The sequence below is a fragment of the Macrobrachium rosenbergii genome, chromosome 9, assembly GCF_040412425.1.
Source record: "Macrobrachium rosenbergii isolate ZJJX-2024 chromosome 9, ASM4041242v1, whole genome shotgun sequence".
Taxonomy (NCBI): Eukaryota; Metazoa; Arthropoda; class Malacostraca; order Decapoda; family Palaemonidae; genus Macrobrachium; species Macrobrachium rosenbergii.
Window position 1 is genome coordinate 44,769,005 of NC_089749.1, and position 18,149 is coordinate 44,787,153.

Below are 18,149 nucleotides of genomic sequence, written 5' to 3' on the forward strand. Positions count from 1 at the left end.
CCCACAGGACTCCAGAAGGGAATCACTTCCCTGCTTCTTCTGGTGTTCCAGCCGATAGGATTGAGACACCAGGCTGGGAACCCAACCGAGCACTGGTAAGCACTCGGGGAGCACTTGTGGTGCTGGCAGGAAGAGCTGAGACACCTGGGTGCCTTGGCCCTTTCTCTCGCACTGCTACTGAACTGGGCCGGGGAGAGTACTCTCCAGACCAGATTGGGATACTCGATATTTCATCGAATCTCGAGCACTCGGAGCGGCTCGCGAACGAGCGCCCAAAGCAGCCCCCCGTCTTAGAGGCAGAACCCCTAGGACTGGGAACAGGATTGCAAACCGAGGTCTGCGCGCCCACGGCTCCCGAAACACAAAACCCAGGGGTAGGTGAATCAGTTTCCTAACCCGAAGGTTGGGAAGAGCTAACGAGAGACCCACTGCCTCTTTGGAAGGAGGCAGTCCCTAGATGTCCAAGGGCATCAAGGGAAAGAAGCAGCCTTCCTCTCTTTTTGGCCGACGGAGGTCTGTCTGGTTCCTGAGACCCTCAAACTTTGGGAGAGGAAGGAAGAGGCAGCAAAGACAAAATTGAAGGTGCTGAAGAAGACGGCAGCTACTTCCACAGGGCAACTTCCTTCACCTTCATTCTGACATCTTCTACAGGATGGTGGACACAAAAAGATTATAACCTCCAGGGCAGCTAGGCAGGAACACAACGGAAGCGCCCAGGACACGGTTCCACCAGGGGAAGCAGCAGGCACGATCAGGATAGACGGCGATGCGGAGCCACGGAAGCAGTTTGAAGGCAGAAGCTACTGCAACGGCCAGGAACATCACTTCCACAGGGCGACTTCCTTCACCTTCACCCCAACATCATCTACAGGATGGCATGACATCAGAACCTCCAGGGCAGCTAGGCAGGAACACAACGGAAACGCCCAGGACCCACCACCAGGAGAAACAGCAGGCACAATCAGGGCAGCCGATGCAGGGGCTAAGGAAGTGGTTCGGAAGGCAGGAGCTACAGCAACGGCCAGGAACATCACATGAAAGTCACCAGCAGTGACAGGAACGATCAGGACGGCTGCGGCAGGAGACCAGGAAGGGCCGCCCAAAGACTGTCATCGAGTTAACAGAAGCATAACACAGGAAACAGCAGGAGCAGATGAACCACAGATGCGCCAAAGGCAGTGCCACAGCATGCACGAAGGTCAGCAATGGCAGTGATCGATCCGCATCGGCGGAACAGAGTAGAAATGATCCCAACGTGGAACTATACCATTCCAACCAGGTACTGTGGTCCATTCCGAAGCAACACTGAATGAACATTGGGACCCCTTCATGCAAGATATCCCCTGAGATATCCAGCCAACTACCGCTGTGCCTGTGATGCTCACTGTCAACCTGAAAGAAAAGCAAAGATGATTAGTAGAGGGAGACTCCTCTCGCTACGAGGGGAACTGCCTTACACAGCGAGAGGAGGCCCCTTAGAAGAGGTCGCCCAACCACCTGCGGCTGCCCCCCTTGCGGTCTTCGCCCGACGAGCTTATAGGGAGAAAGAAGGAAGGAGGGGAGACCACCAAGGGCGCCGTGGAAGCAGAACTTACCAACAGCGCCTGCAACCTCCCCTCCCGCAACTCTCATAGCGCAGGCGGCAAAACAACACTCAGCACAAGTAGGAAGGAAGTAGTCATGCCCTTGTACACAGAGGGCAGGATCCCAAGAAGGGAAGCGAACTCTTACGTCCCGATCAATGTAGGGGAGCAAAGATATTACGTCCGAACAAATATCTCCGAACGTACAGGGGAACACCTTCAGGATCTAAATAAAGGGCTACTGGAAGAGAAGCATTACCACTTGGTTATGCCCCTCTATATACACCCTTGGCCGTCAAACCCGAGACATAGACGCAAGGGAACAACGGCTTATGCAAGGCTATCACAAATTGTGGGTTTGTATTAATAAATGTCAAACACATGCACTATATACACAAAAATACAGGAAGATCCCACTGGGATAATAAAGAGCTTAACAACAGTCAGGCAAAGAGATCCGAGAACATGTCTGCAATGCATGACGGATGAAAGAAAACTGGAATGTTTACATCCGGGCAGGTGGGTAATCCCGCCTACCTGGTGGTAGTTGCTGCCTAACCACCTTGTTCAAGAGTTTAATGGCCATGTCCAGTTTCACCGTAAGTAATTCCTAATGTAAAGGACTGACGGTTTGTATACTGTATCGTGTCGGAACAAATTGCAGTACTCTTGTGTGTAGCCTGCCTAACAGAACGAACTTCTCTATGGAAGAGAGGGTTCCCAGAAGACTCAACCATGTGTTGGCTGAACAGGGGGGGTGAGTTACGAAGTCCTGGACTTTCCTGCGGCAATTTAGGATCCTTTGTTGGGATGGTAAAGCCCGAAAACTCAGAGAGTCTATCACTATCCCCAAATATAGAACAGACTGAGTCGGGACTAGCTGTGACTTCTTGAAGTTTATTAAAAGGCCTAAATCTTGAGCAAGACGAAGAGTTTTCTGCAGGTCCTCCGTGCACTGAGATCTCGAGGGGAAACATAGAAGCCAATCATCCAGGTACAGAGAGATGTTTATCCCATAAGATATAGCCATTTTGCTAGGGGAGCGAGTACCCGGCAAAAACTTGAGGGGCCATGGAGAGTCCAAGCAAAGTGCCTGCAACTGGAAGACTCTGTCCTGGAACACGAATCTTGTCCGGGTGAACTAGAATGTGGAAGTTTGAACTTCGTTTTTTGAACAAAGAGGTTCAGGGCACTGACGTCCAGGACAGGTCTCCATCCTCCAGATGACTTGGGCACCATGGAGAGGCGGTTGTAAAACCCCTCCGTGTTTACATCCTCAACTACTTCCACAGCTTTCTTTTCTAGTAGGGCCAACACTTCCCGAGATGGGGCCGAAAACCTCTCTGGGTCTACCGAGTAGGCTGTTACACTGATGGGAGAGGTTACTAAGGGAGGTTTCTCCCTGAAAGGGATAACATAACCTTCTTTCAATACCTTCAGCACCCACGGCTCCACATTCTTCTTTTCCCATTCTGTCCAGAAATGGGAGAGTCTTGCTCCCATTGGAACACGGAGGACGGACAACTCATTTTCGAGGTGCTGGCTTGTTAATGGGTTTCCTGGTTGGTCTGGAAGTTCGGAGGCTGGCTCTAGGTCAGGACTGGAAATGACCTCTAGAACTTTGAAAGGGCTGTTCTGTCCAGAAATGGGAAAGTCTTGCTCCCACTGGAACACAGAGGATGGACAACTCATTTTTTGTTAATGGGTTTCCTGGTTGGTCTGGAAGTTCGAGGCTGGCTTCTAGGTCAGGACTGGAAATGACCTCTGAACTTCGAAAGGGCTGTTCTGTCCAGAAATGGGAAAGTCTTGCTCCCACTGGAACACAGAGGATGGACAACTCGTTTTCGAGGTGCTGGCTTGTTAATGGGTTTCCTGGTTGGTCTGGAAGTTCGGAGGCTGGCTCTAGGTCAGGACTGGAAATGACCTCTAGAACTTCAAAGGGCTGTTGCTGCAAGGGTGACAATGTTCTAATAGCTGTGGAAGCCTCTGTAGGAAACTTAGTCCTTTGGTGGATTGAGTGAGGAGGTCCTGAGTCACTTCTTCCTGGAGGAACAGACTAAAGAAGAGAAGAATGCTGCGATGGGGTGACTTCCTTTGCCGTGAACGAGCACCACAAATTTCATTTCTTGAAGACTCCTGTTGAGAAGATGGTCGCTAGCTCTAGTGCTCCATCTCTTACAGTTCTATCAGCGCACACCAGTACTCCCAGCCAATCCGATGCGAAGTTCTCTTGAAGGGACGATCAGTCTTCTATTTTCTTGGCTAGGGCCCCCACCGTCCAATCCAGAAAACTAAAGACCTCGAAGACTTTACAGATGTTTTCAAGCAAATGGTATAATTCCAAGGCTGTGAAGAGAATTCTGGCCGACGAGAAAGCAGAACGACAAGAAGCATCTATGATGCTGGAGAAGTTCCCTTGAGAGGAGGCAGAAACTCCCAACAGAGCTTCTCCAGTTGCATAAGACAGATACTTCTGCCTTATCAAATGAGAGGGAGGCGAACAGAACACTGCCTTCCCGACTTCCCTCTTCTCTGCTAACCAGGCATCCATGTGGCCGAAAGCTTTCTTCGACGACGAAGATAAAACCATACGTGGAAGTCTGGCGGTACCTGATGGTTGTTGCATCAAGAAGGCCAACCCTGGCAATAAAGGGTTGGCTGGAGAAAAGAACAACGGGTAACAGACCAGGAAAACCTGAGCAGTGCCGAGTAATTAGATGCAGGTTGCTCCTCTTCTACAGGTTCCTCAACGGACAAAGTGGGTGATCATGGGGGTTCCACAGTCTCTTGCACTACCGGTGTTGGCTTTTGAAGAAGGCTCAACACTTTATCAAGCCAAAGTTGAAGCGGCGCCAACGAAGGATCTTGAGCAACAGATAGAAATTCTCTTGAAGCATCAGATACTGGAAATTCTCCTTGCGGGGTCATGAAGATATTGGAAGTAGGGTGGACTTTGAGAGAGGCGCCTACAGCAACTGGACGCACTGACATTGGGCACCCACTGACTCCTTGGAAGTGGCTCCATTCTTCACGGACACTTGGCCCCCCAAGGATGGGCGCTCGGCACCTGGGCGCTTGGCGATCTGACGTTCACACTCCAGCGGTCATGCATGGGCTCTTCTATCTCGGAATCTGGGCGCCCACAAACTGGAAAGGCGGAAACTGTGTGCTCATGTGATGGGCGCTCAGATGAAGTGCGCTCATACGATGGGCGCTCGGACACTTGGCGCTCTAGAGATGATAGCTTGGACACCGAACGATCTTCAAGTTGGCGGTTATGCACACCACTAACGTACACTGGGTGCTCGTACTCTTGGCGCCGATAAGCTGGACTGGCACACACTCTTTTGGGGTTGGAATGTACTTTCGCACCTGAATGGGAGCGAGAATCTCTCGCTGGTGACTCCCAAAAACTACAAGAAGGGAGAGAGAGCTACGTTGTCTCTCTACAGCTCGCTTACAAGATGGGGGCAAATCTGAATCCAAGGAAGTGCCCGGCCTTTTCAATGGCCTAGAAACTTTCACAAAACAGTCACTGCGTTTCTTTGATGTGGGAGAATCTGAATCACTTGAAGATAGGGCATGTACATCCATTCAAACACCTTTCCAATGGCATTCTTCCGCAGCCTGGGACTGGCGGACAACAGGCTCGGATGAGGCGACGGGTGCTCGTGGACAAACCCCACCGACCTCCCTGGACTACCAGTTTGCTTCCTCTCGGGTGAGCAAGGGGAGTTTGGCAAGGATATTGGTCTAGGAGCAACGGTGGGACAAACAGCTGCCCCCCTCACTGACACTTCACTTGACACTACACTATTAAATTTGTCCATCAGGACCTTCACAGAGTTCCCAATCTGGGAAACAGTATTCACAAGTAAAATAAATTTCTGATCTACCTGTGCTTCTAAGCTGGCAATGGCATTGGGTTCAGCAGAATGAGAGCTAGGTAATGGAGTGACAGGAAAAGCTGGAGGACTAGAAATGGGGGAAAAGCTGTCAAAGGGGTTGAAGGGATAGGCATAACATCAATATCAACTCCTGGAGAACAATGTGTACTAGCGGAAGCCTTAGCTTCGACCCTAGCTGTAGCTTTTCTAATTCGGTCACGCTGCAATTTGTCTAAGTGTGTCTGTAAAGTCTTCCATTTACCCTTCTCCCAGTCCTTACATTCGTCACAATTCAATTCCAGAGAACAAATGGTATATGAGTCATATTTTGCAGAAGTGAGTCTAGTTTTGCAGCCTTTGCTGCAATACCTAATGCTAGACAAACTAGAGTCAGACATAATAAGTCAAAATTCCAATCAGACAAGTCACAATTGAAGAAATAATCCAAAATTCTAGCTAAGCTAAATAGCTGCGCTACCAAAAGCAAAGAGTGCTTCATCAAAGACGATCTCCCACCATCCAGCGAAAACCAATCAAGAGCTGCTAATAACTAGTGTTCAGTCATTAGTCAGCAGAAACGAATTGAGCTCTTTAGCTACTTTGTACCTATTCTTCCCCAAAAGTGGGCAGGGCAGTATACCTGCACCCAAAACAAAAGAGTGCTACTGCGACTTTCTAATTTTGAGCTGCCTCGTAAAGTAGAAACTACAGTAAACCCCCCGTATTCGCGGTCTCACTGTTCACGGACTCATGTATTCATGGATTTCTCTGTGGAACATATCTACCCATTATTCGTGGAAAATTCGCCCATTTGCGGTATTTTTCACTAGGAAATATTCACTAATTACTGTATTTTCATATTTTCAAGACTAAATGCACTTTTTGTGATAAAACTATTAAAATACTCAGGTATGAGCATTTTTTTAGGGTTTTTTTTTTGTGTTTAAACTATCAAAACAGGCAGTTCTAAGTGTTTTTAGAGGGGTTTTAAGTATTCATGGATTTTAGCTATTTGGGGGGGGGGCGGTATGCATCCCCCGCGAATACGGGGTTATTACTGTACCGCTATGTAATTATTTGGTAAGTTACTTATATAAAAGTGACTAGAGACAAGGTGAGTAAGGAGTATTTCCCCATTCACCCCCTAAAACCCACCAGTTAATGACTTTGTTACCAAGCTCAATGAACACTCCAAGTCACTCTGAGGATATCATACATAAATGATGATGTGTTATATTTCCAAAAGAACAAATAAATGTAGTAAGAGAGGGGGTTGCCCCCTACCAGCAGGCAAGTGGCTACCAGAAAACAATTTGAAAATACTTTCATCCATGGAACAACTTTCCTAACTGCATCTTTCTAGGTTGCTAGATAAGATAACTGTACTGTACTATGGGGCATTTACACCATATACTTAAGAATGATATTATCTACTAACAAAGGTACTTATAGAAAGAACAATGAAACCAAATTACCTCACAGTTGCTCCTTCAACTTCCAGTTCCTGTTGATGAGTGAGCGACTGCAGTTCTACTACATCGGGCAAAGGATCATCTTCAGCATCATTTCGAGGAAATTTATGAACACTAGGGATATCTGCAATATCGATTTTCTGATAACTATCATCTACTGTATTACATCACAAGAAATTATGGACACAACTCACTGATATACAGTATTTTTATAAAGTACATAACTTTTTTGCATTCTCATCTCCATTTGTGTTTGATCTATATTTTAGTAAGAATACAGTATTAACTTTTATGAAAAGTAAACAACTTTGCTTTTTCACAAAGAATCTGGATAGGCCTACCCTTACCTGTATAATAGTGAAGTAAAATACTTCTCTTGTAACATTAATGTTACCGATAAGCAGTGACCTGACACAGGCATTTTTAAAAGTATGCCAGCACTAGGAAACTACATATACTCTATGGTGAAACTAATGACTATCTACATAGTGCAACTAATGACTAGTAAGTCAAAAAACTTTTCAAATTGGCTGTATATTCACTATTGATAGATACCAAGCAAATATTTATAGAGCACAGTGAGAATGTGGTATCTCTCATTGAAAGAACAGGTCTACTCACAAAGACTGGTAAAGACTTGTAAAGATACAGTCTGTAATTCATATGAATACATCAGCAATATATACGCATGAAAGGCAACCTCTTTTTGTATATCTCAGCAATATATAGACATGAAAGGCAACCTTTTATATATCTATGACCATTATGAAAAAGATTCCTTTCATCAATGCACCTACTTGTATTAAGTTTTAACTTTCACCTTTCATTTATGACCCAATCTTAACGGCAAGCTCCATGATGATCTACAAATGTGACACCACAGTCTCGTTCAAGTAGGCTACACTTTATTTAAACTACTGTACTAATATCTAAAAGTATGAAATGAGAACTAACTTAGATCACACACATCCTTACCTTCTTGAGCATTTCAGAACATCCTCTAAAACCACCAATATGATCATGGTGCAGTGAGAAATTATTTTTTCCAAAAGACGCATTGTTTTGTTTCAATACTTGTATTAACTGTGATATGTACTCTTTATTTCCAACCAGTTCTCCAGCATCGAACAAGAGTCGGCTGAAAAAAAAAAATGCGATAATTGCACAATAAATATGGCAAAAGTCTGTTACATTTTCCTAAGTCTGGTACACAAAAATGACATTTTTATAATAAAATAAAGTTTTATATATATACTTGCCAAATAATTACATAGCTGTAGTTTCTACTTTACATGGCAGCTCAAAATTCACAATTCTTGGTAGCACTCTTTGTTTTTTTGGGTAGGTATAATGTCCCGCCCACTTTCGGGGAGAATAGGTACAATGTAGCTAAAGAGTTCAATTCGTTTATGTTCTATGTCCATGAGAGGGGTAGAGGGAGGGCTCTGATCATGTAATTATTTGGTAAGTATATATGAAAATGTATTTTTATAATAAAATGAGGTTTTGTACATACTTACCTGGTAATTATATATATAGCTGTACTCTCTGACGTCATGGCAGAAAAATTGAAAATCTTACAGCGCTAATGAATGGTCACGTGACACCCCTTCCCACCGCTTCTACAGGTGAGTGAGAGGAACCATAACCCAAACTCTTCATATGTTTATGCCATACCTGCCCATGAGAGGGGAGGAGGGTGGGCTTTGATTATATAATTACCAGGTAAGTATGTACAAAACCTCATTTTATTATAAAAATACATTTTTGTACATATAACTTACCTGGTAATTATATATATAGCTGATTGGCACCTTGATGGAGGTGGGCCATGGCAGCTAATATGAAAAAGTCTAGACAATTGTGAAAATAAAAACACAATGATGGTTCCTTACCTGTTGAGGTAGCTGATTTGATGGATACTGCCTCTTAATCTGCTATCCTCAACTTGCACCAACTAGGTATATAGACCTGAGGGTTAAGTGCTGAGGGCTACATGCCAGTTGAGGGCTCACCGTGGACTATGCATGATAACCAACCAAATAAATGCCCCTGCCCAGGCGCAGTACACTTTTCACATAGAACGAATCAACCGAAAAAAAAAAAAAAGAGGTGTGTCACCAATAACCTGTACCTTAAAAATATTACCCAATATGTAAGACTGTTGGGTACTCCTAGTCACAATGTACCCCAGACATCCCAGAAAACAACAACGCTAACCTTAAGCAAGAGAAAGCATCACAAGGAAGGATCGACTTCCTTTATTCCCTTACCCAACACCGTGCCAGTCACCACAAAACGGTCCCAACGTACTGCATCCATCATATATTGTCTCAATCTCTCTCAAATAATGAGAATGCAGTTAACACTGACCTACATTTCCAAAATGTGGCTTGAATAATTGAATCTAAGGAAAGATTCCTCCTATATGCCAAAGAGGTTGAGACCGCTCTCACCTCATGTGCTTTAACTTTAGAAATTTGAAGCTGCACATCTTCTACCTGGTTATGAGCTTCTACAATCAGGTCTCTCATAAAGAAGGAAAGAGCATTCTTCGAAAGAGGCCTACTCGGATCCTCACAGAACACCAAAGATTAGGAGAGACCTCTCACTGCTTGAGTCCTTTCGATATATACTTTTAATGCTCTTACTGGGCACAAAAGTCTTTCTTCTTCATCTGGTCCCACCAAATCTGAGAGACCAGGGATTGAAAAGGATCTCGGCCAAGGCTTAGACGGTGTCTCATTCTTTGCCAAGAAACTCAACAATGAAGAACAGACTGCCTTACTCCTAGAAAACCCAATTCTCTTATCTAGGGCGTGCAACTCACTGACTCTCCTTGCTGTAGCCAAAGCTACCAAGAAGATTGTCTTCCTCGTAAGGTCTCTGAAAGAGCAAGACGATAATGGCTCAAACTTACTGCCCACAAGCCATTTCAAGACCACATCTAAATTCCAGGAAACCAATCTCTCTGGAATTCTTGGATGCTTCAAACGATCTGATAAGATCTGACAGGTCCTTATCATTTGAAATATCCAGGCCCTTATGCCTAAAGACTGTCAAAAGCATTGCTCTGTAGCCCTTGATCGAAGACGAAGACAGCTTCCTATCCACACTCAGATACAGGAGGAAGTCTGCTATCTCTTCTAAAGTGGTCTTAGAAGATGATGTGCCAGTCTTCCTACACCACTCTCTGAAGACTGACCACTTAGCTTGATGAACTGCTGTGGGAGGACTGTCTGCAGCTCTAGCGATGGCTCTAGAGACCTTCCTCGAAAAACCTCTAGCTCTGAGGCAACGTTCGACAGTCTGAACGCAGTTAGCTGAAGAGCAGATGGACCTCCGTGAAATCTTCGGAAGTGAGGCTGTCTGAGTAGATCTACTCTCGGTGGTAAAAGCCTCTGGAAGTCTACGAGAAGACTTATCAAGTCCGGGAACCATTCCTTGCTGGCCAAAACGGAGCAACCAGTGTCATTCGCCCGTCCTTGTGGGACAACATTTTTGTTAGAACTGCTCTCAACATCTTGAACGGAGGAAAGGCGTAAAGGTCCAGACCTGACCAGTCCATCAGCATTGCATCCACTAAGACTGCCCCCTCGTCCGGCACTGGAGAGCAAAAAGAGGCAGTTGAGTTGTCTTCTTGGTGGCAAACAGATCTATGAGAGGACGACCCCATAGATTCCACAGTTGGAGGCAAACTTGATTTAAGATCCACTCTGTTGAGAGTACTTGAAAGCTCCTGCTTAGCTTGTCTGCCCTCACATTGAGCTTCCCTGGAATGAACCTTGTCATCAACGCCGTTTGGTTGTTTTCGCCATAACAGAAGATCTCTCGCTACCAGGTATAGCAAGAATGAGTGGGTTCCTCCTTGCTTTTTTATGTATGCGAGAGCTGTTGTATTGTCTGATTGGACAATCACTGCCTGGTTCCTTACCACCTTCGAAAATTCTAAAAGGGCTAAATGAATGGCCTTTAATTCCTTCAGATTGATGTGCCACCAAGTTGTTCTCCCTTCCATCGGCCTGCTGTTTCCAACTTGCCTAACGTGGCTCCCTATCCTAGATCTGAAAGCGTCTGCACACAAGATGAGGTTGGGGTTCTTTGGGAACAGTGAAATTCCTTCCTGAAGTTTCTCTGGAGAGTTCCACCAACTGAGGTCTGCCTTTATCTCCTCTGAGATTTGAAAAAAAAAAACGAGTCCGGGCTCTTCTTCCTGTCCCAGACTTCTCTTAAAAAGAACTGAAGGGGCCTTAGATGTAGTCTCCCAAACTCACAAACAGTTCTGCGGAAGACAACTTCCCCAGAAGGCTCATCCACTCGTTGGCCGAGCACTGGGTCTTCTTCAGAAAATCTAGCACTTTCAACAGGCACTGACTCTACCCTCTCCATCGACAGAGAAGCTTGAAAAACTACTGAGTTCATCTGAACTCCCAAATAGACTAATTCTTGAGATGGCACCAGATGTGACTTCTGCCAATTTACCAGTAGTCCCAGTTCTTCGGTTAGATGAAGAGTCTTTACCAAATCCTTCACACACCTTTCCTTCGTTGAGCACGCAGGAGCCAATCGTCTAAATAAAAAACTGTTCTGATCCCCAACAGATGTAGCCACTTCGCCACTGATGACAAAACTCTGGTGAATACCTGGGGGGCCGTCGAGAGGCCGAAGCACATTGCCCTGAACTGAAACACTTCGCCTTTGAACACAAAGCGAAGGAACTTCCTCGAAGCAGGATGGATCGGGATGTGGAAATACGCATCCTGGAGGTCGATGGATACCATCCAATCTCCTGGAAGAAGGGATGACAGCATTGATTGAGTGGTTTCCATCACAAACTTTGTCTTCTGACAAACAGGTTCAAAGCGCTCACGTCTAGAACTGGCCTCCAGCCTCCTGACGCCTTTGGTACTACAAAGAGACGATTGTAAAATCCTGGGGAGAAAGGGGGGAGAACTTTCTCTATTGCTTCTTTCTCTAGCAAAGCTGACACCTCTTTCTCTAGAGCACAACATTTCTCTGAGTCTAGAGAATAAGCCATTAAGACCACTGGTTCCCTGGACAAAGGAGGGTCCTCAAGAATGGAACTGAATAGCCTTCCTTTAAAACCGAGACTGTCCAGGTTCTGTTCCCTTTCTTCCCAGACTGTCTAGAAAGCTGACAGTCTGGCTTCTACTGGTGAATGAAGGGAGGCGCTCTCACTTCTTGTCGGAGGGTTTGATCGCTTTAGGTACAAAACAACCTCTCCTCTTGATCTGGGAAACGATTTAGCAGGGGCTCTTCCACGAAAGGGCCGACCTTGAGATTTTTCCGTCGGCGTTGTCAGGCGAGCAACTGTTGAAGGCAACGGTTTAGGCTTCTTGGTGGACTGTGCCAGCAAGTCTTGAGTTGCCTTCTGTTGAAGAGTCGGAGAAGCGATCTCAGATACTATTTCCCTCGGGAAAAGATGTTTCCTATCTAAAGGAGCAAACAACAAAGCTGACTTCTGGGACCGAGAGACTCCTTTAGTGGTGAAAGAACACCATAGCTCACATTTCTTGAGAATTCCCATCGTAATCACAGAAGAGAGTTCCATAGCCGCATCTCTAATGCTCCTGTCGATGCAAGCTAACACGTCGGACAGGAAGCGAACTGATCGTCCTGAAGGGCGCAAGCTTTTAGTTTCCCAAGAGCTCCAACCGACCAATCGAGGAAACTTATAACTACCAAAATCTTAAAAGCATTCTTGCAGAGGTGATCAAATTCTGATGTGGAAAGAATACTTTGGCTGAATTAAGAGCCGACCTCCTGGCCGAATCTACCAAACTAGAGAAATCTCCTTGGGAGGAGGCAGCTACTCCCAACGAGAAAGATTCTCCAGTCTCTCACCCAACACCACAGGACGAGACGACAATTTTGAAGGGGAAAAAAACACAGTCTTCCCTTGTTCCTCTTCTCTGCAAGCCACTCCTCCATTTTCTTCAATCCTTTCTTGGCCGAAATAGAAAGAACTAATTTGGTAGCCAGCTAAGTGTCTGTCCTATTATCACGAGCGTATTGAGATTCGGAGAAGCTGGAGATACTGGTGAAAAGGAATCCAGAAAATTCTCCAGAAAATACTGAAGCAGTTGCTTATAGCTCGATACAGGCTTCTCTTTCTCTGGTTGTACCTCCGCCTCCGATTCTGAAGCAACATCACCACCAGAAATCGGAGAAAGAGCCAAGGATCTAGATGGAGGAAGATTCATCTTCCGAGGAGAATGCAGCACAGGATCGCTCGTAGGAAGCCGCACATTCGATGAAGGAGCATCCCTTGAAATCGAAGCAACTTGCAGTTCGTTCAAGGAAGGATCACTTTTTTCCATAAAGCCAAGAATACTATCAAGCTTCCTATTCATTTCCGCCAAAAACAAATCTTGAGGCAAGGCAGAAGAAGGAGAATGCGGAACTGAATGAGGCACGGTGACCGCAGGAGTTGGAGCTTGACGAGAGTCACCAGGAGAAACAATTTTTGGCGCTTGGCGCATGGCGCCAGGAGGATCGTTAGCGTGGCGTGTATGGCGCGATGAGCCAGGCGAAACGAAGGATGGCGCATGGCGCTAGATGCAGCAATCACGCCAGAAGCAGCAACAACAGGCGAAGACAACACCACTCTCTTCTTACACAAGCGTCTCCGCGCTTCCAACACATGCCTCTCGTCTCCCGAATCGACGGAATGTGAAAAACATTCGGCTCCTCACAAAAACTACACGAAGGAGGTTGATCTTGAAGCGCCACTCTTTTCTTGGGAACTGCCAAAGGAGATGCCAACCTAGACCTCTTTGAATGGTCTCGAGACATCTTTACGGCGCCAACCTCTCTTAGGCGAATCCTCACTGACATACTCAAGACATACACCTCCTGATGTGCCTTTTCTGGCTAACATCTGCATCCTGGGAAACAAAACAGGACTGCTTGAGGGGCCAACTGCTCGGGGCAGGTCCCACTCACCTCCCTTGGGCTTTCGACTTGCCTCCTCCCTGGTGCTGGGGAGTTTGACAGAGGTCCAGGCCTAGGAGAATGAGTGGGCCGAACAGCCAGCTCCTCCACTGCACTATCACAAGACACTGCACTTCTTACTACCAAAGACTTACTCATCCGCTCCATGGCAGCAAGCATCACACTAAAACGCGCATCCATCTGCGTTTTAAGACTGGCCACGGTATCGGGTTAAATAACGGGGTCTGGGATAGGAGATTTGTTAGAAGGAATATCAGGGTTAGTAACCAAAAAGATAAATCCTGACTATCACGGGAGGATAAAGAGGTAGTCCTAGCTGAAGCTTTTCTAGCTCTCTCTTTTGAAGCCTTCTCAGATAAGCATTTAAAATCTTCCATTCTTCCCCTGACAAATCCTTACATTCTTCACAGGTTAACGATACCAAACATACCTGTCCTCTACACCCTGAACACACAGAATGAGGGTCAATGGTAATTTTCCTAATCTAGTTTTGCAGCCCCGGCTACAAAACCTATACACCGAGGACCAGTGTCCGACATAATGCTAAATAAGGAAGGCGGGGATGAAAAAAGCTAAGCACAAACAATGTCTGCCAAAGATTCAAATCAAACAATTGTACATCACCAACAATGTCCAACGAAAGAATCAGCGATAATTCTCTGCTAAGCTGCACCGGTCTTACCGGTACCACACAACAGAAACATATGAAGAGTTTGGGTTATGGTTCCTCTCACTCACCTGTAGAGGGCGGTGGGAAGGGGTGTCACGTGACCATTCATTAGCGCTGCCGCGATTTTCAATTTTCTGCCGTGACGTCAGAGACTACAGCTATATATATAATTACCAGGTAAGTTATATGTACAAAACTTTATTTTATTATAAAAATGTGATTTTTATATGAGTAACTCACCAAATAATTACATAGCTGAATCCCACATTGATTGGAGGTGGGATGAATGGACATATACTATCCCAAAAAAACCCTGATATGGAGAAGAATTTGGAATAGAAAGTTAGCAAGCATTTTGAAATGCCTGTTGTAACCTTACCTGGTGAGGGAGCAATGGCAGACAGGTACTGCCTCTGGTCGAAGCTCCTCTCAACCTGTAGCGGAGCGGCAGTAGAGCCAAGGGTCGCTTCTACTTGAGTGGGTGCTTTGCAACGTAGGAGGTTATCACGGGTTGGCAAAGCTTACAGTCCAAAAAGGACACATAAATAATATGTGGATATGCCCTAGCACTGGGCATAGTACAACAGAGAACAAAGACCAGATAAAATATAACCTACACCACCACAAAAATTAATCAACACCATAAAAATGATATTTTTATGATAAAATAAAGTTTTGTACATACTTACCCGGCAGATATATACTTAGCTATAGTCTCCGGCGTTCCCGACAGAATTTCAAAACTTCATGGCACACGCACAGGTAGGTCAGGTGATCAACCATACCCGCCGCTGGGTGGCGGGAATAGGAACCATTCCCGTTTTCTAATCAGATTTTCTCTTCCACCTGTCTCCTGAGGGGAGGCTGGGCGGGTTATCAATCGTATATATCTGCCGGGTAAGTATGTACAAAACTTTATTTTATCATAAAAATATCATTTTTGTACATGCAACTTACCCGTCAGATATATACTTAGCTGAATGGCACCCTTGGAGGAGGGTAAGAGACAGAAAATAACTAAAAAACGGGAAACAACATATGTTGTAGGATAAACAAAAAACCATGGTTCTTACCTGATTGGGCAGAAGACTTCATGGATACTGTCTATGAGTCTGCTTGCCTCAGGAGCTTCAGCGAGGATGTGACCTGTGACTGACAGCCCTTCTGGATCGTGCCAATGGGGATGACCCACTAACATGGCCGAGCCTATAGCGGATCGTGTCAAAGGGGCTGACCCACTTACATGACCGAGCCTACACCTGAATCGTATCAATGGGGCTATCCTCTTACATGACAGAGCTAGGTGTCCATACAAATTACAAGGAACATGACAACCAATCCCGACCACCTGACCAATCCTAACCTTGTTAGTGATAAGAATTGAAAGGGGAAGCATAATTCCATCACCCTCTTTTCAACCAACCATAAAAAAACACACACCACCAAGCTTAAAAACAACTAAATTAACTAAACTAAATAGGATTGGATTCAGCTCCTGTCCCAGCACCGAATCCGAGATACGTACGCTCCTAGAGAGAAGCACTTATCATACGTTACTCTAATATCTCGTAAGTAATGAGATGCGAACGTTGAATTACACCTCAATAGGTTGCCTCTAAAATAGACTGGAGAGACAACGTCTTGTGAAAAGCCAAGGAAGTAGCAATGGCTCTCACTTCGTGTGCTTTCACTCTAAGGAGCTTAAAGTGCTCATCCTCACATGAGATATGCGCTTCCTTGATGACGTCCTTAATAAAAAATGACAGCGCATTCTTTGAGATCGCTCGTGAAGGATTCCTGACAGAGCACCAAAGACTTTCAACCGAACCTCCCAGAGATTTCTTCTTTTCTAAGTAGAATTTAAGGCTCCTGACAGGGCATAGAGTCCTCTCAACTCATGTCCCGTCATAGAAGAAAGACCTTTTAATTCAAAGGTTCTTGGCCACGGTTTAGAAGGATTCTCATTCTTCGCTAGAAATAATGGTTTAAAGGAGCATATAGCCGAACCTCCCTTAAAACCAACTTTTGCCGTCTAAGGCTTGTATTTCACTTATTCTCTTAGCTGAGGCAAGGGCAAAGAGGAAAAGTGACTTCCTGGTGAGGTCCCTGAAGGAAGCTTGATGAGGAGGTTCAAATTTTTTAGACATTAAAATTTCAAAACTATGTCTAGATTCCAACTGGGAGGTTTCAAGTCCTGAATTTTGACGTTTCAAAAGACCTTATAAGGTCATGAAGGTCTCTGTTTTCCGAGATATTCAGATCTCTGTGTCTGAAAACCGAAGATAACATACTCCTGTATCCCTTAATTGTGGATACAGCCAGAGGTAAATGTTCCCTCAGGAAGATAAAGAAATCAGCAATGTTTGTCACAGAGGTACTGGAAGAGGATATCTTATTGGTCCTGCACCATCTTCTAAAGACCTCCCACTTCGACTGGTAGACGCAAGGGTTGAGGATCTCCTGGCTCTTGCAATAGCCTTCGCAGCTTTGTGCGAAAACCCTTCGCTCTGACCAGACCTTCGATAGTCAGAAGGCAGTTAGACTGAGAGCGGGAGATTCTTGTGGAATCTGTTGAAGTGGGGCTGTTTGAGAAGATCGTTCCTGTGTGGAAGCGATCTTGGAAAATCTACTATCCATTCCAGTACCTCTGTGAACCAGTCTTGAGCTGGCCAAAACGGAGCTACCAGTGTCAGTCTCGCTCCTTCCGATGATGCAAACTTTCTTACCACTTCTCCTAGGATCTTGAATGGGGAAAGGCATATCCGTCTAATCCTGTCCAATCTAGAGAAGACTGTCTATTGCAACTGCTCTCGGGGTCCGATATCGGAGAGCAGTAGTTTTCAGCCTTGCATTCCAGTGGGTTGCAAAAGTCGATATTCGGCCTTCCCCACAGGTTCCACAGTCTTTGGCAGACTTCTGAATGGAGAGTCCACTCTGTGGGAAGGACCTGATCCTTCCTGCTGAGAAGGTCCACCCCTCACATTCCTCTCTCCCTGTACAAATCTGGTGAGGAGTCTGATCCTCCTCTCCTGAGCCCATAACAGCAACGTTTTTGCCGTTTCGTAAAGGGAGAAGGAGTGTGTTCCTCCCTGTTTCCTTATATAAGCCAGGGCAGTCGTGTTGTCTGAGTTCACTTGGACTACTTGTCCTGCGACAAGGAACTCGAACTTGATGAGAGCCAAATGAACTGCTGATAGCTCTTTCTTGTTGATGTGCCAGTTCACCTGGTCTCCCTCCCAGGTGCCTGACACTTCTCTCGACCCTAGTGTTGCCCCCATCCCGACTCCGACTGTCTGAGAACAACACTAGGGTAGGGCTCAAAACTGAAGAGACAGTCCTTGGCGTAATTTTCGAGGGTCTAACCACCAGTTGAGATCCTCTTTTATCTTGTCCGAAATTTGGAACAAAGTTGCTAAGTCCTGAGACTTCTGGTCCCAACTCTCCTTTAGGAAAAACTGAAGAGGTCTCAGATGAAGTTTTCCTAAGAGAGACGAACTGTTCCAGCGAGGAAATGGTCCCCAGCAAACTCATCCACTCCCTCGCTGAACAATGTTTTCTCCTT

The 18,149-nt window shown here is 45.6% G+C and overlaps 1 protein-coding gene across 1 annotated transcript in view; it reads right to left on the bottom strand.

Annotated features, from left to right (window-relative positions):
* LOC136841972 (beta-lactamase-like protein 2 homolog) overlaps positions 1–13,445 on the bottom strand; it is an 80,093-nt gene extending 66,648 nt beyond the window's left edge. Inside the window, exons 1-4 of the mRNA XM_067109378.1 lie at positions 13,039–13,445; positions 7,918–8,080; positions 7,564–7,594; positions 6,946–7,099 (exon numbers count right to left, since the gene is read on the bottom strand). Coding sequence (XP_066965479.1) covers positions 6,946–7,099; positions 7,564–7,594; positions 7,918–8,080; positions 13,039–13,445 — 755 coding nt within the window. The remainder of the gene's footprint in view (positions 1–6,945; positions 7,100–7,563; positions 7,595–7,917; positions 8,081–13,038) is intronic.
* Positions 13,446–18,149: the final 4,704 nt, after the last annotated feature.